Below are 23,357 nucleotides of genomic sequence, written 5' to 3'. Positions count from 1 at the left end.
AAATTCAACTTTACTTTTCTCCCCAGAAGACTAAATACCCATAGTAGCAAGCGGAACTGGGTTGCTACAGAAAGACATGTTAGAAACCCCCCCCACACTCAAACCACCAACTTCTACAGTTCCTGCTGTATTTGCGGCGTTCTGGCCTCCTCAGAGAGGAAGACAACTGCTATATAAAGTTTTCTATATACTACTGCAGACTACAAGCTTTTTTGCAAGCAGGTAACTACACTGACTTGATTTCACAATACTTTCTTGATCTTAAAATTAAAACCACACATCTATTTTTATTCCATATTACAACATACTTACTCTGCCATTACATGTCTGACGTTATTGGCATATAACACTGGATTTTTTCTTTCTTCTTCTGAAGGAATATACACTGGTAGAAACTGCAGACAGATAACTGAATTATACTGAGAATATTTAACATTTTAAACAATCTCTACCATAGCACTATGGTGAAAAATATAGTTGTATATTTTGTTGCTACTTACAAAATCATATTAACAAAAGGACTATAAAAAAATTAAAAATAACTTAAATGCCTAAGGCTGCATCATACTTCTAGAAATTCATATAATAGGGACTCTGCTAATTTCTTACCTCGTGAACCCAAGTACGGGTTTATCTTCCTTTCATAGGTGGGACCAATAATTTTTTAAATCATTTAAAAGTATTAGCATTTTCTTGCACAGACCTTTCTTTTACATCTTTTATTATTCAGCTCTTTCTAGATATGCAAGAAAAGCACCTGCTACATAAACATTTTTCTATAGCTTAAATACCAAGAATTCAAATTCTTGGGGCATGAAGTATTTATATGAGATACATATCCCCTGCACATTTAGAAATCATATATGACCGTTGTGTTTTTACCTTCTGTTGTCGGATGTTTTGAAAAATTTCTCCTTTAAATTGAACACTAGTTATTAATACTCAATTGAAAGAAAAATTCTAAATAAATGCAGATGGCCATAGAATAACAGAACAGCTGAGGTTGGAAGGGGAAAACTAAACCAGAACTGCTGGAGACCTGCCATAGAAAAGGCAGTTTTCAGAATATGATGGCCTATATTAAAAGACCTTCCAGCTTTTGGCTATGTGTTCACTGAAATATGATGTAAGCCTCAAGATCATGGCCAGTCTCACCTACAAAAACCCTCAAAATATCCTATTTCTGCTAAGTAACATACTTCTCAGATGAAGGGAGCACTCTTGATTCCCACTCCTGCTCAGTACCAGACAGACAATTGCCTTAGTGCAATGGAATTAGATACTTTATGCACTAAGTGAACAAAATATTCATAATCCTGTGGAAAATCTCTGCAGTAGAAACCAAAGTTGTAAAAAGCTTAGTTATATATCATGTAATTACCTATGGGTAGCACAAAACAGGAATTATGATCCAGAAATTTCACACTGGTCTTTAAAAAGGAAAATAACAACTGGGGAATAAACAAAAATTTATCATTTAAGCAAATACTTCTCAGTAACTAAGAAGTTAGCTATATTTTCAGAATCGTATAACGGTATGATCAGCAGTACTCAAAATCCTGTCATTAGATGTTTGTCTAACTGTTTCTTAGAAGTATGCAGTCATGGACAAATCTTTATTTTGGATTTTGCTACTGTTTTCCCTACATGCACCACTGCATCTGAAAACATATGACTCCTGTCTTACAGGTTTACAAGCAGGTATGCCAGCCTGATGTGATGTAATGTACAATAAGACAAAGACTGTAAAGCTAACAGACATAGAAAAGATTGTTCCTTCAGCTTCCAAGCCCCATTCTGTTTCTTTCAGTTGAAAACTGCTATCAAGTCATTCATCCAAACACAGGACAAGTTTGAATATAAGGCAGTTTCAGAGGTGTTCTACATGTCTGTGTCCAACTGGACAGAAACTGCACAATCATTTCAGCACCTCTAACAAAACTAGAAGAACTCTCAGCTGCTGCACACAGTGATGGATGTATGAACACTGAAGCTGACAGGCCAGCAAAATAAATCAACATGAGCCAAAACAAACCACATGTGCAGATGATTGTATACCCTTTCTTCTTCACAAGATTGCTTGCATGCCAGTTCCAAGTGCACGATGGATGAATGGGCAGGCCAACATTTGTCATAACCTATCATAAAATCTACATAGACACTTGCTTCTCAATATACATGCTGGATGATATGTATGGTATGCCAGAGCACACATTATACGCAGATAAGCCCAGACTAACAAACTTTGGATCCTGATTGCTGGCTGTTAGACCTTACTAGCTATCATTTAATTAAAAACACTGAAGTTGTGTTGCTTTGCTGTACATCTCCCTGATTAACTAGGCCTTCAGCAGTAGTTATGGTGTCAAGGCTGGTTGGGATTTGCCAGTATCCCTGTGCTGATGGAATAAAGGCCAACAAACTTTGGAGACCAGGGGAAAAACACAACTTTGAACACAGAACAACTCATTTTTCCTCTACATTCCTAAATCTGCTGCACCTCCTTGCAAAAGCAGATTCAACAAGTAGCTCTCAAGTACTCTGCCTCATACTTGCGAGCAGCCTTGCAAACAGCTCTGCTCCTCTATCCTCCGCGAGCTCCTGCTTTAGTATGGAGTATTTCCAAAAGTTAACTTTTTTTTTTTAAGACAACCGAAGATCCTAACTTGTCCTTATGCAAGACCTGTATGAGCAACAGAAACTCAGCATCTGCTCGCAGCTGCTGCCTCAAAAAAAATCAAGAATGCTCAGCAGTGTTCCGTTCTGTGTGAAAGAACCCATTTTACTTGCCTAGGGCAGAGAACCATGTTCCTGAGATAGAGTAAAAGTCCTGCCAATTAGCTAGTTTGTCTTACCCCTGCATGAAGCAGTGGCTCCCTGGCTGTTCTACCAAAAGCAGGCCACTGTTTTGGAAACAAAGGGGTTTAAAATTTTTAATATTTATACTATTAGTAGCGGAAAACAAGCAGCTAAAGTGGTAACACAAACTAATTTCTGCAACAGATACAACTGTTCACTGGCTGGTATTTTGTGCATTCATTATTTTGAGAAGAATTTAAAGCATAAACACACACAGAGTACAACAATGATAAATACTGTGATTAGCATAAGTTATATGTTACAATATTCACATGTGTATTAACAGTTCTTCCCATTAGTCTACCCTGCTATCAGTTCCAGAGATAAACAGCTGCTTCATTAAAAAATGTAAGCAGAAGAATTGTAGAACATTTGTCAAATCTCCTAACACCTTTAAAATACTGTACTTGTCCTCAAAAATGTATTTACTCTCTGTAAAAATGCATAAAGACAGCAATTTAAAAGGAAGGGTTTTAACTGTTTTTGCCTTTCCACTACAATAGTCTTCAGCCTTAAGATCATACAGTGTTTTTCTCAAAACAAAGTTAAGAATATACATAGATTTTTCTTTGTGTTTTCTGATTTCACATTCTGAACAGTGCAGCTTAATAAAATAATTAGCTAGACATATTAACGTATCTGGCCTATAAGAAACCACCTACAATGATTTTTCTCTAGAAGATATACACCACTGTTCACACACTTTGAAATCTAACACACAGTTTGTATACTCGCTGAAATAGTAATCAGGCCATTAAAAGACAAGAAATTTGTTCACAAAAGGCCCTTTAAAAACAGAGTCAGAAATCTATGTACTAAATTTGAATGTATAAGAAAGTAAAGTCTTAAGCCAAGTGGAAAGCTGTATTTTTAGGTTACATTTTCAGACACAGAAGCCATTTGTCGAAAAATGTAAGTGGCACTTCAACCTGTTTTTACAGATGTACATACAAAGATTGAATACAAACTTTTACTGCAGAATTAAGTACAGTATTATGTATGCTGATACTGCTCAGAATACACTGGGTTTTTTACTGACCTCAATTTCCACAGAATTGTGAAACTGACACAAAGTAAGCCACAGAATTTCTAACCTAAAAAGGAGGGGGGGGGGGGGAAGAGAGAAAAAAGATGGAGGAAAAAATTTATATGTAGCAGAACAGTAGTACATTATGCTCCAAAGTCTTCAGGTAACATTCCTACTTGAAGGCATGATTGCACCCAGATAAAAAATTAACATAAAAGGTCTTTGAGAGTACTTCTATATATTACATTCTGCAAGGTTTAACAAAAGCAATTTACGCTGAAATTGCATCTTAAAAGATACACAAAAGCAGGAAGACAAACGATAACATGATATGCAGGTACCAATACATACAGTAAGATATGATGTATGCATAGTATGTAAAGAAAGAGTAAGTCTGTTTCAGGAAAATGCTGTATTCAGCACAGAGTTGGCAAGATTAAACATAACCACTAAGATTTTATCATTACCTTGGTTTGGAATCAAAGTTCATTATACTTCACAAGTCTGTTAATGAAATGCAGTACATGTGCTTTAGTAGCCTAAGACACAAGATAACTGGAATCAACTTGACCTTAGAAAGCAGTACGATTCAAATCCAGGAAAGGATTTAGTAAACCTAAATTAGGGAGCAGCATTAATAGCCACATTTTATGCGGTATCTAGGTGATTACAGCAGTCAATCACTGTGAGGGGAGGGCTGGCCAAAATCCTCCCTAGATAAAGGGCCATTCCTAGAAGTAACACCCCACTCATTTTGCTGTACACTCATTCAGGGCTGCAACACATTCTTTTCTTTTCTTTCCTACTGAACTTCCAACACATTAAAGCAAAGAAAAGAAGCAAGAACAACCGTGGAACTTGGGGTTTGAAGTTTACATCACTGACAGGAAACATTAAAAGTCTGGTTTCTAGGTCCTTGTCCAAGAGCATTAAAAAACCCCAGTAAGTTATAAGTAAACTTTTCTCTTTGCCAACATTCTGTAATCCTCAAAGATTAAACCTTAAATAAGTATAAATTTTAAAAACTGATAGAACCTGTATCTAACTCAAGTCCGATACAGAGAAAATTTAAGTTGTATGCTCTAGTCAGTATTTGTTTTCAAGGTAAGTTAGTTGATCTGCTCTGAACACTGTCAAACTAGTAAAAACATTACTTTCCGTAAGTGGAAGAAAACATATAGTTTCCATATGATGAGTTTTTGATCTGTTTTACAGGCTATAAGAGCTCTGAACAAACAGAATACTCCTGATATATCAACATTCCAGATTAAGTTTTATCTAACACTGTGACAGAAGAGAGATTTGCTGAGAAAGTCAAGACTGTATCAGTCTTAACAGTATTTCTTGCTAAGACATTAGAAATACATTTTAGGTCACTCAGGAGAATTAATCCTAATTAAGTCAAGCTGTAATTTAAACTGACCCAGTGAATTTGCAGAACATTACATGCTGTCTCAGATTCTGATTCATTTTTAATTTAATTTAACTTTATTAGCAGAGGTCACCACTTCCAGATAAGGGTTTTGTACACATTAAAGTGGTCTGAGGCAACGCACCTACAAGTTCCTTCCCCCTTCTTTCTCCTTCTATGTGTTCTTGACTCCTCAGGTAGGACACTAAGCTGGAAGCAAGCTACTCACCTTTCTCCCCTCTGGCTGAGTTAATTTGCTAAGATGAACAGCAGTTGAAATACAAGAGAAGAGGCAGAAACTCACAAGGAGAGAACAAATCCCCACACACAGTAAATGCTGCAGTACCTACTTTAGACACTATCATGGATTCATCTACTTCCAATGTGACAATTTAATTGAAAGCTGACCCTTTAAAAGTGATTGATGATTTCCTTAAGTCTCCAAATCTAGAAATGTCCTTAATTAGACCCGGTTCCCAGTCCATTTGAAGGTTCAAAATTGAAAAAAATTCTAAATTATTTGATTCTTGCCTAATCCCAATGGTTTCCTCGTTACTACTAAAATATAGGACCTCAGGTGGGACTTTCAAAACATTTCCCAAGGAGGAGGCTAACAGCAAGCTATTAACTATGAAGTCCAACTGCCCTTAATTTAGGGTTGAAAACTCCTTGTTCTGATCTTCATCTAAACATTTACAACTTCTACTCCAACCCCAACATGTAAATAATACTAAAAAAATACTCTTTTTAACAAGCAGTAACTGCTTCATTTACTATTTTACATTACGTGAGTTCACTAGGGAACCTCTAGAATAGCATTTTGTTTAAAAAGCAAAATACAAAAAAATTGAAGTTACATTCAAACAGTATCTCCAAATTCCCCAAGTGGGTTGACTTTTTCTGTGAGACTAGTCAAATTTCAAACAATAGCCATACAGATTTTATACAGAAACACACCAAATCTATTTGCAGGCAATAAAATATACAAATCATAAGCAAGATTTTTTACTTCAGGTACTTGGCTAAAAAAAAATAATATTTTAAATTAAACCATAAAATCTATCCTGCAAACCACCAAAATCACAGCAGCAGAAACACACTGTTTATACCTGGATTCCTCTAACTGATTATCATCAAATTAGGGAATAGTAGATAAAAGATTCAAGTTAATCCCAAGGAATAATCCAATAACCAGCCATTACTACTATATATGCCTGTTAGACATGTAAATAAAAACTAATGATGGAAAGCAATCATGATGTAAGCAATAAAAAGTAAACCACTCACGCTCCTGGTCCTTGCCACGTCCATGTGATTGTGTCCTAAGAAGAGAAGCATGATAGTTGTAATTATTATACTTGAAAATTTCATTACATTATAGATAGTGTAACCGATGACATATGACTAAAGGTTTTCATGGAAACTTCAGTGGCCTCTTTGCAAAGGTTCTTACCACCAGTAGGAATCAAGACTACTTTTATGTAGCTAGGAAATACCCAGTAACCCAGCTCTTAAACACAGAATATATTCATAAAACCTTTACACATCCAGGGATTCTTCAAATGCTGTTAGCCTTGGAAAAGAAAGTTATTTACTGTAACATGATGTTCCTTGAAATACATAGTCCATGTGTATTTTCCTAACCCATCCTGCTCAACAGGGTGTCATCCCTCAAGCTTCCATACGCTTCACTTGGACCTCCCAGCAACAGGTATGAACACTCTGCAACACTTCTGAAGTGTGTGGGACCTGTGGAGATGACTGAATGGAAGCCTGCTCAGCTGACATAAAGCAATAGGACAAGACAGACCTTATCCTCAAACAGTATTTTTCCAGTTGCCTTTACTCACAGACAGCATACATTCATCTGCCTGATCCAAGAATCAAAAGGTACGTTTATAAGACACCTAAACCCACCAATTTATTCTCAGGCAAGACCAGCAGCACTTTCAGAAGCCAGAGATTAACAGTGTGCAGAGGAAAAATAGCAGTGAAAGAAGCGAACAAGATGCAAATAGCAAAAAGGGAACAGAGACCTGGAAAGGACTATGTAACAGGTGGCAGGAAGGAATATGACAGTAAAGGTCATCACATTCTTAACTGTAAGACTAAGAAACAGCACAGGAAAAAACTGCAATATTTGGAGACAAGATTTAAGCATAGAAGTAAGAATCAAAAAAACTGAAAATTAGTTCCAAGCTACTGTTCTTCCCAACTGGGAAAGAAATTGTACAAGTCACTAATGGAAAGACAAGAGGATTCAGTAAATCCAGGTTTCTAAAAAACCAGATCAGAAAGGTATTTCTATCAACCTACTCAAAATGTTCCCGTTCAGCTCTATGCTACCATCCAAAACCACTTTAGAGAGTTTAGGTGATTTCATGTGCCATGACCTTGAAAAATCAAGTCAAACTCTGGTTTTAATCACCATTTAAAGCAAAAGGCTGTCAAAAGTAAAAAAGACAGTACCACATCCATAAAAGAAGAAAAGTGTGACTAATGTGACAGACCAACAGCTTGGAGTAAGGTCAATCAATATATCATGATGGACTACTAAAAATTTAAATCTTTAATTTCAACAATTATTTTAAAACAAACAAAATATGGTAAAAGACAAATTTTACCTCTAGCAATCAACATACATGCATGAAAATGGACTTTGCCATGTAGTGATCTTGTAGAACTTTAATGTCTATAGTTTTGCAATTAAACTGTTTCTGGCAATTTTGATGTCTCTGATAATACTGCAAGTCAGTCTGGTTTTTCCACAAGGAACTTTCATTTACAAACCCTGACCATTACAATGTAGATAGCTGGTAATTTCTCTAATCAGAGACTAGATCTGCTATATAGAATGACAACACTACACATATCCAACTCAGCTCTCTTAAATTGCAACAGTGCAGAAGGAGACAAAGACAAAAGTGAGTTCCATAAAGGTACCTTGCCTGGGCAATGGATCACTGAACAGTGAATAAGTATTTTCAGAATCCAGCCCTTGTACTGGCTAGCTGGCATGACAAACTTAAGTTATATATTTGTCAACAATCCTGCCAGAAATTCCCAATATGAATGTCACAGCAGACATGCGTGCTTTTTTCCCATCAAGAACATCAGGACACAGAACAGATGATGACTAAATGCTACGTAGTAGAAAACAGGAGGCAGAGCCTCCTGCCAGTGTATCCAATATTGTTACGATAAAAATCACAAGCAGAAGATGGGAAGTGGCATTTTCCCTACCTAGTTTAGGTATCTTTTATATTTATTCCAGCTTATGCTTATGGACAGCATTCACTTTGATAGCATTCTCAGTACACTTCAAAACTTTTGTATCTAGATTATGAGTAATTTTAATTGGGTGGAAGTACATCTTCCTCATAATTAACAGCACTAACAGAAAATTCAAATTAAGGAAAAGCTGTACCCATGAAGAAATCCAGCGTAAAAATTAATTGCATAAAGGATTGTTATAGAACCTATGGATGGAGACATTAGAACATTTATTTTAATTAGAATATTGGTAGTATCTGTCAAGCATCCAATAGACAAAACACTACCAAACTAGATAAACAGAATCAAATTTTGAATTTCAGGTCTAAGCAACATTTTAAGCCCTACAATTTCTTTCTGCTTATGCATCAAGAGAAGCAGCATAATAACATACTACTCGTAAAGAAAAACTCATACTGGCCCAGAGGAGGCATCTATTGCAAACAATCACAAGCCCGAAGAACAGTCAAGGGGCAACCCTGAATAGAAACAGTTCTTCATGGCAAGCAGGACTAGATTTATTTGCTAGAAAATAACTGAATTTACATCACTTTTGCTACATGGTTCAGTCCACTGCAGAACAGCACTACTTCACCTAGTTCTTGAACAGAATACAAGGAAATAAACATCCAACTACACACCCCAGGCTCTGATCTCAAAAAGCCTCCCGAAACAGTCAGCTGCACTCAAGTCCAAGACTGTTCTCATCTGTACTGTGTAACTCACAGCTCTGAAGGTAGATCAGAGCAGGCAGCTCAAACTAAAAGCAGCGGGATGACAGTGCACAATGCGTATCTGGAATTCACTAGCTAAGCAAAGATCTTAAGAAATTCCTTTCTAAACCTAAAATCAAAATATGCATCAGTCAAACAAGCCAACAGGAAGCAAGAGACAGTTCAAACTGTCTAGAAATGCTGTCTTCACTTACAAAAAACAATGGTCTTTCTCTACTCCGTTTTACTCTTACTTGCTACTTAACTGCATCCTAAACAAAAGAAATCTCACCTTCACATACCACATCATATTTCTCCTTCCTCTCTCATTCTCACTTTGCTGCAACTCTTCTGCAGCCCCCAAGCTAATCTAAAAATCAAATAGTAATAGCAATTACCCCTCTCTCATTAATGCTTAGTGGAAGTAGACCTTAGGAGGTTAAATGACTCAGTACAGCACTGAAAACTGTATGTTTTACAGCAATTACTAGTAGTAGGAAAAAGTAAATACACAGATTCAGGCCAACTCAGACACCTATAGAAATATTTACGGTTTCTTATACAACATTTTGCGGTAATATAAAAACAATTATGATTTTTTTTTCATTAAAATTTATATTGATTTACTTCAATGTAAAAAGCTCACAATTTCTGTTAATACAGTGTTAGAAACATATAATATTAGTCTACAAACATTGCATATTATGTACTACAGGCAATAAGGACATTTCAGTACAAAAAAGGATTTGTGAAGATACCTGCAAATTAATGTTTGATAGGTTTATATTAAATAAGTGTAATATTAACCAAAAGTAACAATGTATATTAAGCAGGACATAAGAGGCATGTGCATATTTGCAATCAAAACTGTCAGTGCAATAGAAGTTTAAAAACATTTTCAGAAAATAGTGTTTCTTCCTGAAAATAAAACATTTATGTAATGAAAAGTCCCACATAACCTGCTACAATGCACTTAATACCAAGCAAGCATAACAGGCTGCTTTACTTGTCGCAGCATCCATAACGATGATTTTTTTGCTTTTACTGCAAACTAGTTGGCTGCCGTCACACCTTGTCTCAGTTGACAGCAAGTGGTGGTCTACATATTTTAACTCTGCTTAGATTCTTTTATTATTTTTTTTTAATAGTTACACTTACGTTTTATATCAACCTGTAAACTGGCAGAAAGAACACTGGATGGAAACACTTTAAAAAATGTAAGCACTCTGGTACCAAGAGGAAATTAAATCCTTAGATCAAAGGGTTGTTAGTGGGCTAGTCAAAGAGAGATGACATGAGATCTATGACATGAGATCTTCTGATGGGACATGCATCAGCAAAGAGACAAGGCAGTCCTTATTTTACTTCTGACACTCCTCCCACTCTCTCCTAAATAACTTCTATTTTAGAAGGGGACAGTCTGGACTTGAAAATACCCTCACAGTGCTCAAAAAGAAACCTCAAGAATAAAAGCTAATAAAGTTCACTAGGAAGCATCTTCTAATTAACCAAGGAATGTAGACAGACAGGATTCTGGCTGCAGTAGCACAGGAAAGTATCTACATCAGGTAGAACAAATAATATAAAAAAAACATCCTTTATGCTTTCCTGTAGGCTTGATCTGGAACTAGATCAAGTGACCTTTGTCTTCATTTGTTTGCCCATACCTGTACAAGCATTTGTAACAATTTTTTAATTTAGGTATTGCAAATAAGCACTATAATTTACACATAATTTGCATGAATCTGATTTATATTGAAGGACTACTCCAAATTAGCTAGTGTCTAGCAGTCCTTAGCCAACTGCACAGAGGATGTAAAACATTGACAATGAGACACCTTATAGATGTGCCAAGGTCCCCAACACATTATTCTATTATCATTTACCTGGTTGTGTTAATTTGTACTAACACCTCCACAGGCAGGAGGTGCAGAAGCATCCTACAGCAATAAACAATATTAAAAAAACCCTCTCCAGCACACACTGCGTTAAGGGAGCTGGTGGGAACACATGCCTCCTAGACAGAAATTGACAGAATTTGTCTTGTCATTTGTATAGTACTTCTTGTAACAACCTGAATAACTTTCAGAGCACTGTTTTAAAGGAGCAATCCAATTAAAGCAAAACATTTAAACTGTCTGTTAAGGTTATCTATATTGCTAGAGGCTTAAGGAATATATACTTAGCCAATAAGCATTTATTAATGTTTTCCAAATTTCTAAATCTAGTTATCTAATCTAAAAGTTTACAGAAGTGCCAATGTATTTAAAGGAAAATGCCCCATATTTACTGCAAGCTGAACTTACCAGTTTGTTTGGATAACGTAAAACCACTGGCTGTACAGGAACTCCAGGAATAAACGCTCCTAGGAGGCACATATGACACATCAATATTTTATAGTGCATTTTGGCACAGCAGAAATTTATTGCAGTAAAGAAAAAAGGTGATACAATTACTGGGCTGATAGGCATACAAATTAGTTAACAGTGAAAAAGTAAGACCCAAAAGTAGCCTCAGAAGTCAAAGTCTAAAAAGTAAGCACTGAAGAATGACAATGTATACACACCTTTTCAGAAGATAAATAACGAAGAATGCTTGCTTGCATTCTCTAAATTATCCTCTACCACCTACATAAATTGTCATGTATGCAAGTCAAAGCCCAGTACCAAATTCAGCTTGATAAGTGATTAAAAAACACATATGTGCAAGATAGTTAAATCATATATTCCCTGTGGTCAACAGTATTTTTTGGTGAAGAACACCTAAGCTTTCTTATGCAAAAGCAGGTTTCTATTTTTAGCTGGGCAACATCAATTTATAGGAAATTTATCATCTCTGAAGTAACAGAATTAATTTAACCTTTTTTCTCACCTTAATTCCCCTGAAAATGGCTTATTTGTTTATTCTCTAGCTATGGAAAATCTAACAGAAAGTATTGAACTAGAACTATTGTACAGAAGTATCACTTCACTTAATTTGAAAATTAATATTTCTGGTAAGTAGCACAAGATCTATAAACATAATTTGTTAATGATTTTCTTGGTTTCCAGCACAAAGATTAGGTAAGCATGTTAACTATCTTGCTCAAGATTAAACATCTTTCTCTTGTGAAAACACTTAATACAGTCTTCGCTCAAATTAAGTTTTTTATAGCAATTTACTAAATTCTGACTAATATTTGGTTTAAAATCAAGGCCTGAAGAATGGAAGTATACTGTATCCTTAGCATTACATTTGCTTTGCAGAATACTTGCATAGATGTAAAAAAAAAAAATTAATGGAGTATAAACATCTTTAAATGACAGTTGTCTGGATGGGATCCTGCAGAGATTTGGTTCTTGGCAGCCCAGTGGTATTTTGTATTCAGTCTCCAAAAAAAACCCAGCCTTTTTGAGCAACTTTTGAAAGAATCTGAAGATGAAAAAAATCTGAGTGGTTGATGAGAAGACCACCATTTAAACAAAACTAGACTAGCTTGTCCTGTATAACTAGCTTTCATGAACACAACCCCAAAAAATTCTCCAGTAAGAGCAAGAAGTGTAGGCCATATGAGTAGAATGGAGAAAGGAATCCTGAAAGCAGTTACTTGAATAGAGACCTAAAGTGATATTAGCGATTAATTATAATGCAAAGGATTTCTGGGAGGCTGGATGGATACAGAAGCTAGTTCCAGTAGGAAAAGTGAGATAGTCAAGAGGCAGACAGCAGCATGTACTAGACCAGAGGAGAGGAAGACAGAGGGGGATCTGAGGCAGAAAGTATATAGTGCCTGGAATTCTATGGCACAGAGGGAAGGAAGGGTATCAGGGCTTTAATGAAGGATTCCAACTGGTTTTCAAAGCATGACCAGGATATTCAGGCAGAGGGAGAAGGAAAGTAAAGAGAAAAAGTAGTGGATGTTCTAACCACCACTCACTCAATCTAAAAAGGTAAAGAGCTGAAAGGGGAGGAAGAAAAGCTTTTTTGAATGTTTGTTCAGGAGACAATACTGAGATTCCTTCCACCAAATGAATCAGTGTAAGGAATCACAATGCTGACTTAGTGCATGATATTCTAATGCCACATGTAAGTTGTAAGCAACACAAAATAAGACACACAGTAAGACCAGAACACAGTGAGCTAGGCAGAAACCTACGAAGAGTCAAACACACACACAACTGTCTCACTCGCTGCAGCCTCATTCACCATCTCTCTAATATATCATAAAGACAAGTTTACATTAAACATTGAAGGTTCACTGCAGCATTGGCATTTCTCCCTACTTTAACTGCAGTTCACAACTGCAACAATGTTCAGTGTTATACCCTCTACCAATCTGATAATCTTAAAGTGTTATGCTGACTGAAAAGAGTTTAGAATGTGGATGTTAAATAAAAAAAAAATTGTGGAGAAATGACAGCCTCTGTAACAGTGCTATACTGGCAAGATTCTTGTGCCACCTTCACCAGAATGCAACTCAACAGAAGAGCTGGAGGGAAATCAACCACATACAACACAGCAACAAATGCTGCAGCAGCCTGTACTTTAAGCTTTATAATGTATCTAAATGATGCGTGACAGACCCAACACAGGAAATGGAGGGGCCAAGAAAAAAAAAAGAAAAGAAAAAAATAAAAGACAATCACAGCCAAAACCGCTGTAAGAAACGTTAGTCCTCCAGCTCATATGCCAAGAAAAAAAATATCTAAATTATCTAAAATGTTTTGCTCAACAGTGGAACTACAATCCTTTTGTAGCATCAGAAAATTTCTATTCCAATTCCACTGTAGTGCAAGATTTTTAACTCAACTTCTGCAACAGGAAGCAAATTACAATGCAAGTGCTACTTCAGAAAACAAAGACACAAGAACATTCTGTAGAGAACAGAAATGAGCATCATACCTACCAGGCTTGAATGTAATTAGACAGGATCGGTTTGTGCAAGTGCCTTCTGGGAATATCATTATCTTGAAGTAAAAAGAAAAAAGTTGAATTAAGAACTATTTAAATGTGAATTTATTTATGAACACATCTTTTCAAAGTTAACGTTAGTCGATTACAGTAAAAAAATGTTCAGGGAAAAACAGTTCAGTTAGAATACAAAAATAATGCTCAATAAAGAAGTAAAGTTCTGTCTTAATAGTAAAAATATTTTTCTTTATCTGCAAATTTGCCTCTTGTTTGATCTCAGATAGTAATCCTATTTGGTTGGAACACTAATAGCGACAAGAAACACTTGTGAGTACAGGAGAATTTTCACAAAAGGCTTTGGTGCTGGTAAAAATACCATATTCTGGTTTGCACCAAAACAAAATTCCTGCTCCCAAGTGACCTGCTTATAGGCTAAGAAAAGAAAGACTTATTTTCTTTTTGCATTGATTACTTTGCATGTGCACAGATGTCAGAATGATAGAGGCTGAAAATATCTAAACAGAATTCTACCAAGGCAAAAAATGCTGAAGTTGAACCAAATTCAATCTAACAGAAGAGGTTAGATTGTAAAAAAAAAAAGTTTTGGACAGCAGAAAGCCAAAAACTGCTGAAATTTTGTTGAATTATAGAACAAGACATTTAAAGGAAATAAATACATATCATAAAGGGACAAAGCAACAGACTAGAATCAACATTACCAGTTTCATTGTCTAACTAGTTGTTAGGCATGTTACTAACTAGCTTGATAGATATTCTGGAAACAATTTCAGCTCTGCCAACTCAGTTTCTTCATCTGTAAGAGTATTTACTTTTTAAAGTGCTTTGAAATCTATCAATTAAAGTCATGATATGAAAGCTATGTATCACCTGTCACATTGTATGTAACTGTTTATAATGTTTCTGTAGTCCAGTACACAGATATAAGCACTGTAGTAGTAACAATGCCATGAAAGACCTACTATATCTTAATCTCAAAAATCCAAAAGAAGAATGCTTCATATTTGCAAAATAATCACATGCTTCTAGAAAACTGAGACCTTCGGTAGTCACCTCTTCCTCCCCATTACTTTCTTCCAATGCACATTAGAAATAGTGACATTTCAGGTGCAGGAAAATCCCCCAAGCTGCTTTATTTTAGGCATGTTTTCATCATGTGGTCCAATACAGGTGTACTCCGGTTACTGGAACATCTCAATTGCTTTGGCTGTCTTGGCCAGTGTTGCATCTCCAACAATGACAGTACACCAAAATCTCGAGAAGGGCAAGAACACAACAAGCCCTCAGGTATCCTACTGAGCACTTGATTATTTTCTTCTTAGAGAGCTTTCTAAACCTGCTGTGGTCCGTCCATTTAGTGTCACTTAATATAGCTGTTTTCCCATGTGCTTTCCCAGTCTCCCCTTGAAACACGCTGCAATGAAAAGCTAGTATTTTGTAGATATTACATCTTCTAGAAAGAGGTATCTTCTATCCACAAACCACCTAAAGCATCCCGCAAAGAAAAAAGTAAACTGCATATCCAAAGCCTGGAAATGCCAAATACCGTTGGTCACACCGTAGTAATATACAGTACCTGTGGCCATTTACCATCAGACTGAGCACGCCTCTTTATCTCTTCAACAGTTTTCCTGCGAGAATCCTGGTCTGACCGAGATACAAATACTGGTCGGATGTATTTGATTAGAGCTGAAGAGGAGAAAAAACAAAGACAAGCAAGCCTTTATTTCCCTTTTGTTTGGAAAAAAAAAAATAATATATACTCCCCCACCCCAGTAGTCCTCTGGACAAAAATTTGGGTACAAGCATGTAACTACTTTACTATATCGCACTGTAAAGTTAAATACTCAGCTAAATTACTGCAGTTTTATTGAAATATTTTCCTGAATTCCTGTGAGGAAGACTATTTCCATAACTCTGGCACTTTGTGCTTCTTCAATTTTTAATAGACCAATACACATACATCACAGAATTTAAAACATGATTGTACATTTTATAAGTAGTTTTCTGCAACTGGGCAGCTGTGGCTGATTATAGGCCATTTCTTCCTACCGCAAAAGTCACAAAATCTACAGCCACCCTCAACCCAGCAAAGTAGCAGGAAACTCCCTATACAAGTACTTCCAAAAGACATCCTGTGAGTCAAAATGTTTCTGTCTTTAGAGCTCTTGTCTTCTGCAACTGCTCAGCTTCACTGAAGGTACACCATTAAAAATACTTCATACACAGACCACATTATCTTTCCCGAGGAACCAACATCATCAAAAGAAAAAGCGTGCTTGTTTTCTGAGCTGTCACCTGTTTGCCTCTTCCTCATACTAGATGAATCAGATCTCAGGCATACCCTTCCTGGCTCAGTGGGAAGCCTCTTATTCACAGCCAGACACAAAATGAGCATGAGCAAGAACCAGAACTCAATCTACAACACCCTCTCCATGCACCTGTCACAAGGACATCCAGGCCAACTTACAAAATAGTAAGTAGCACATAAAACTCTTCTGCATTGTCAAAAATACAAGAAAAGCATCTTCAAATATACTGTATCATGCTTTTATTTAAGCAGGTTGTCTTCAAATAACTTTTTATCATTTTTGTATCTTGTAATGTTATTTGAAGGTTCAAGTCACTAAATCATTAGCTATTCTATTTGCCTAAAATACAAACATAAAATACAGTTTTTGTATTTCCAAACACCACAAAATGAGTCACTGACACTAGTCGTATAATCTCCTTTTGTCAAGGAGAGACTTTCCGCACTAATGGATTGGCCAGTGCTTAAAGCATGAAGACAAAAACAGTGTAAGGAATTACAGTCCTGTACTCAGCAAAAAAGGCTGGTTCTGGTGTTACCCCACTGGCACTTCAGCCAGCAACTCACCAAAATTATTCTGTGGTTCCATGAAACTAATCCATCACATCTTACAGCAAGATATCAAAGATTCAGCCAGCCTCCAAAAGGTTTTATCCCATAGGTTGCCAAAGCTTAGGAGATAGTATATCAGAGAAAATGTACCATACTCTTGTACTTTTTCCTACATGCCTTCTCTTAGACAATATCCATAGAACAATGCCTGCTAGGGGAGCAAAGATCATCATGGGCCAGCTGGGGTTACTGCTGCAGGAAGGTAAAAACCCCACACTAAACCACAAAACAACCATACATAAAAAAATAGAAAAAACTCTCCAAAACACAGAACAAGCAATAAGAAAAAAGGCAAAGGAAACCATACCTGGTTTTGTAACTCTGTTCATTTTGTTTCTTAATGATGCTAGTTCCAAGTTTCCCCTACTGCTGCAAATTACTATTCCATAGCAGAAACATTATCAAGTACAAGCACCAAAAAAAAAAAAAAAAAAAAGAAAGAAAAAAAAAAAAAAAAAAAGGACTCAAACATCCTCAGCCTTCACTCTGAAGTTTCTCTTACATTAGGCCCGGCCCAAATGATGGAATTCACATTAATTCAGGTCAAGGAACAAACAAGAGCTCCAAGGCTCTTATCTGAGGGTATGTCGCAAGCAGGGCCTTCTTTATAACACATGAAATTAAGCAAGCAGAGAGATTTTATTTAGAGCAGTATGACAGAAACATCAGACTATGGACAACTTGCCAGTTTTGAGTCTCTAACCACTAATATATTATCTGAAAACTGGACAGACAAGCAGCATTAATGTGGGAGCTTTACTGTTAACAACCTTCCTGAAAGCAAGCTACTGCAATGCTACAATACTCCAAAATAACACACTGCAAATTATCTTACAAATGGACACTGCCACAAACAGCAACACACCCATGTGCAAAGAAAAAACTATTATGGTATGCTGAAAGAACAGAGACAACTGGAAGTTTGGTTTCCTATGGATCTGTCTTGCCTGTTGAATTATATGATAAAAAATAGTCTGTGAGGTAAGTTCATTTCTTTTCTTATGGTTTAAACATTGCTTTCATGCAGCCTGCAGAACTTTTGTGTTTTTTAAACCATCATCTTTCTTTCAAATACATGTGATGCTATCAATATTTCAACACATCACATCAAAGCTTAGCTTAGTAGACAGGGTGATCACAAGTCATACTTCCTTAGGGATCAGACTAAACACAATTACAGTTTTAACATGCAACTTAAGATCCTGTAAGACACCAATTATCAAGCTTTTAGTGGCTAAGTTCAACAATTTCAGTGAAATTGAAACTCTCAGTCATCAGTAAGAAACTGAAAGTACATACCAAGGGAAGACTAGTCCTATACTTGCCTTTCTTCATATACACTTTCCATAACCCCTTTTGAAAACAGAGCACAAGGCTACACAGACCTTTACTCTCACCACCTATTATCATGTTCAGTACATTAACTTGGTACAGGCTTTTAAATTTTCAGATGTTTGTCAATCTGTGCAAGAAATAGTAGCAGAGCCAACAGTCTGTAAAGAGAAGCTGAGAAACATACCATATATGCAGACAAGGTGAGACTGCTGTTAGAAGTCAAGCTGAAACATCGGGAAGCCTGGAGACAGTACTGTAAGGTCATACATGAGGCAAGAAATAGGCAGGACTAGTGCAAAGTCAGGGCAGGAGCAAAAAGCAGCATACAAGAAAATGCTTTGAACAGCTAGCATACTGAGCAACTAAACAACAGAACTGTGCAACATACTTAACAGAACAATCTTAACTATTTTGCTCATTCATTTAATTGTCCAAGACCAACTGTAACCAGATAGTGAAGGCCACAATTCAAGTATTCAGAGATGCTGAAAGATGTGCTTGCCCATCTCCTCTCACTCCATTAAAACCACCCTTAAATTATAAATTCTAGTGGGTGATGGCAAACAGTCCCTCAAGTCACAGAATTGACCTTGCCAGTGTCATTATTCCAGCTTTTTCTCTAGCAGTGTTGGTCCTACTTGAAGTAGTCACTCTCACCCCCAATTTCAGCTCATTACAAGTAGTCCTGAAGACAGGTGACATGCTGTACTCCACCTTCTTAGGCAGGTGCCTGCAATTTAAACATAGTTCATGAAAACTTCTGCCTTGCAGGGCAGCTAGAATGCTATAGATAATCCAACCAATGGAAAGTTGCTCTAGCACAAAGCACCCTTTAAGAGAACCTGCAAGAATTCAGTATTGCTTTAATTACTTGCAGGGTGGTAGCTCCAACTGATTTCAGAACCCTAACTTCAATGCAATCATTTCAAGCGCCAGCTGATGCACAAAATGAAGCTTCTTTCTGATGAGCTGAACACACACAAGTTGGTGTCAATGAACTTCTCAGGGTAACAGGAAAAAGAAACTATTTACAAGCAAATGTCTGTGAGGAAACCCTGCTTCAAATCAAAACATGAAGTACTATTTAACATACAATAGAAGAAAGTATTGTAACACACCATTTAAGTTATGCTTGACATTTGCAACCATATAGTAGATAAACGCATACTGGCAACATCACCCCTGGTCTACAAGGCACGAGAACACAAAAAGCAACAGAACAGCAATGCGGCACTAAATGCTGTTCTTCTAAAACTTATCCATACACACACACATTTTTAAGTAGGCAGTTACACTTTCACCACTGTAGAAACAGCATCAGACTGACAGATCTGCTGCAGAAGTAGAGAATGCTGAACCTGAGACTTTATCTTGGCCTCTCCCACAAACACCACAAAATCCCATCACATACATTCCTCTCATTCACTGAGATGCCAGCCAATAGAGCCAGTACAACTGCCTCTATTTGCATTTAACACGGAGGTAGGTTGTATAATACAGGTAGACTTGCAGTGGGACATCCATTTACAGTATTTACTCCTTGATTTTTCCTACTATGGGAAAAAATACAGATTATTTTTCTAACAGTAGTTGCCCTCTTGTGCATTCTGTATTTAGGGCTTACAAAAACATGAAGGTTAAAAGGTTGAAAAGCACTATCTTGGGCTTAATTTTTAAGAGTTGCCTTACTCGAACATGTTCACAAAGTTCTGAACTCCCACCTTTTCTAATGAAGTAATATCTAATGTGAAAACTGCTCTTTTCTGGAGAGAAAATAAAAAAATCCACAAAGGGGTCAGAAGTCTTCTGAAGGTTAGGGGGGTGTGCAGGGGGGAGCGGAATAATTACAGTTCCAGAATAAAATAGCTTCCTTTGTATAGGGACAAAGGCCTTCCAAATGGAAAAAAAACTCAAGCACCCATGCAACAAATACACAAAGTTGTATCAGTGCACAAAAATGAAGTCAATCAAAAATAGGATCTTTTCCACTTGACGTTATATTGTTCTTACAGAAATAGCATTATTTTAGTCACGTTACTGTACATGAGATTTGTAAAGTTAGTGGTAGTATCTTATTAGAACAACAATCATTCACAGAAAATATACTTTTTTGACCCAGCCCTGAATCAACCACTAAAGCTAAATGTGCTGAGAACAACCTCTCAATTTGACTAAATGCTTAGCAGATGGACCACCTGACAGAACAGATACCAAGTATTCCTGGTATAGTGGCAGTGTTAATGGGAAAGTTCTCCCTATTTCCAAAGGGAAAGGCAAGAAACATGCAGTCTGTAGGACAAAGAGAGGTCAGAAGTAGGAGGTAAATAATCAGTGTTCTCTATCTTCAACAGAAGTAAATTCTGTGGGGTTTGGGTTGGTCTTTCATAATGTGACCTATTTTCTTTAAGGACTCCTTGAGAGACAAAGACCCTTTTCATATCACAAAGATTGCTGTTTGCTTTCACACCTGCAATACCGGTATGAGGGCATGGCTGTATGTTTTAGCTTTCTGCTTCCAGTCTAAAAAGTATTTTATTAGGCAGTTGTGTTGATTTGCATTTTTCCTATATACTGTAGTTTGTATTTTCCATAAATGACATTAATTAGGATGCTTAAAAAAAGAAATGGTGGTTTAGGCATTCCAGTAGCAGTTTAAATGAGAAAAAAACTAACTGAATTTATGGTGGAAAAAAATAGTCCAACAAGTCCAGGATTCCAACCCAACAATACACAGGTGACTGCAGCAGTCTCTCCAAGGGAGCTCCTATGAAGACTGAATTATTGCAGGACCATCTGGGTACCTAGTCTGGAAGAAACACTGAACTTTGAAATGGAAGTTTTTACAAAAGAGGATGAAATGGATAAGCTTGGCAATAACTTCAAGATGCTCCTCAGAACTGGGGAGCTCATTTGTGTACTCAAGGCAGGCTACAATACGAACATAGCACAGGACGTTGGCATTCCAGCTGGTGACCTTAGCAGTGTTCAAGCTGCTGATTTACAGCATATAAAGAGAAGAAATCTATGTTGCCTTCACCTTACAGCAGGTTTTTCCAAAAGGGGTTTAAGGATTGTTTTGATGCATCTCAGAAGTATTTAAATAAGAGATACTCACTGCAGAGCTATGGGTCTACCATGGTTCTCTTCCTTGTGTGCTTTGCAAGGTATGGGGGAAGTACTGGGGTGAAGGACTGGAGGATCAGGTTGCATAACAGAGCTCATGACTAAGTAATCTGGCATCTTTTAAGTTCTGAGATGTAAACACACCTAGCTACCACAGCATAAATACCTCCCACTGAATTACTACTTGTCTTTTAGCCATGATGCTCAAGAAAGGCTTATAGAGCACTTTCAAAAAGATGAACTTGAACAGAAAAAAAAAGAAATCCTAAGTTTACTACATGTGGAAAAAAACACTCACAATAGAATTGATAGTTTTTACAGCACCGTATAATTCTCCCTTCCTCTATAGCACTTTTATATTCTGCAAAGTACAAATGACCTCCTACCCCTTTATAATCTTAAACTAACATATCCCTCTATTCATTCATAGGTACCGACTTCCTCTCTTTTTCAGAGGGTGAGGTTACAGATGTCAAAAAGTTGCTTGAAGTTGAAATTAGCTCTTCACCTTAAATTTGGTTTTTAAAAGTTCAGACCACATAACATGTTTGAATCATAAAAGTTATCCAACAAAAATGCCACCAAATCATATTTACTGACAAATCCCTTTTCCTTCTTATTGAAGTATTTCTGCAGTAGTACTGACCACTTCAGCAATAAAAAAAAATTTTCTAGGTTGCTTTACCAGGCAGAAATAAGGCAGTGAAGTGTAACTATCCAGAACCTATGCAACAAGCTTGTCTTGACTGAAGGGGGGGGGGTACAGTAGACAAAACAGGAAAGTTTAAGGACCTGTGCTGATCAACGAACTGATCCAAGTTTTTCAGCCACCGTTAAGGTGCAACAGATTCCTAGATATCATCTACCCTGGGCTGCACACTTTACACTAAAGTGATCCAGCAAGCTTCACACCTCAACCTATAAAAACTCTGGAAGGCCACTGAGCAGAAAATCATGTCCTTCAGCATTGTGGTGATGTGCTCCATCTGTTCTGGAATTCTCTGCTTACTGGTTTTTTTTTGTGATCATTGAAATCTCATTTATATTTGGGCAAGCAGTTTCTCCTCAGAGTTTGTTAACCTAGCATGTGTGCCAAGTAGGTAATTTTCTTCAGTACTGACCACTAACTGAAGAGATTATAACTTTGTCAGAGCAAAAGACCATTTTTAAATTTGGTTTTTTTTTTTCTTTTGTTTTCCTAAAAAGAATAAAGTTGTCCGAAAGAGTCACAAGACTTAAGACTGCTTCTGAAATTGGACTTTGTGGTTCTGGAGGGCTGCCTTTAAGTTAAGAAGCAATAAAACACTCATACACAAACACACTTGTGGAATACTTCCAATCCATGAAGAACAGGCTTTTAATTATGTGGACTTAAAAAGTGGATCAAAAGCTTAATATTCCATGACTGGCAAACTAAGGGTAACAATAATACAGGCAGCTGCTCCAGCAATCTATTAAAAAAATATATACTTTCAGAACCAAACTTGCTAACGAGCTAGCAGATATTTTTGTGCCTGCTAAAGCACTTGATTCCTCTGGTACAAAACATAAAACGTCCTGATGAACACTGTCATTACATTGAAAAGCCAACTTACATCAAGTTTGGATATTCTGGATGAAGATCTACTCTTCATCCAAAGTTCTCATTTTTGGAAATCATCTTAGAATTTCCTCTGCTGCTTCATTTTTTTACATGCTGAAATCTGCTCCCAAAGTTAAACAAATGTACTTTATTCAAAACTTCCCAGAGATTCTGAATGACCATTAACAAACTCAGTTAAGAGA

General features: G+C 36.7%; 1 protein-coding gene across 2 annotated transcripts in view; it reads right to left on the bottom strand.

Moving 5' to 3' along the window:
• LPCAT1 (lysophosphatidylcholine acyltransferase 1) overlaps positions 1 to 23,357 on the bottom strand; it is a 75,227-nt gene that overhangs the window by 35,759 nt on the left and 16,111 nt on the right. The window contains exons 4-9 of one of the 2 annotated variants that reach the window (XM_080378153.1): positions 15,768 to 15,880; positions 14,169 to 14,229; positions 11,590 to 11,648; positions 6,585 to 6,619; positions 3,899 to 3,953; positions 313 to 395 (exon numbers count right to left, since the gene is read on the bottom strand). In XM_080378153.1, the coding sequence (XP_080234279.1) occupies positions 313 to 395; positions 3,899 to 3,953; positions 6,585 to 6,619; positions 11,590 to 11,648; positions 14,169 to 14,229; positions 15,768 to 15,880 (406 nt within the window). The remainder of the gene's footprint in view (positions 1 to 312; positions 396 to 3,898; positions 3,954 to 6,584; positions 6,620 to 11,589; positions 11,649 to 14,168; positions 14,230 to 15,767; positions 15,881 to 23,357) is intronic. The other variant, XM_080378154.1, reaches the window with a different exon arrangement.

Source organism: Falco punctatus (genome assembly GCF_963210335.1).
Source record: "Falco punctatus genome assembly, chromosome: 3".
Taxonomy (NCBI): domain Eukaryota; kingdom Metazoa; phylum Chordata; class Aves; order Falconiformes; family Falconidae; genus Falco; species Falco punctatus.
Note: the sequence above shows the minus strand (reverse complement) of the source record. Positions and strands in the feature narration are given on the sequence as shown.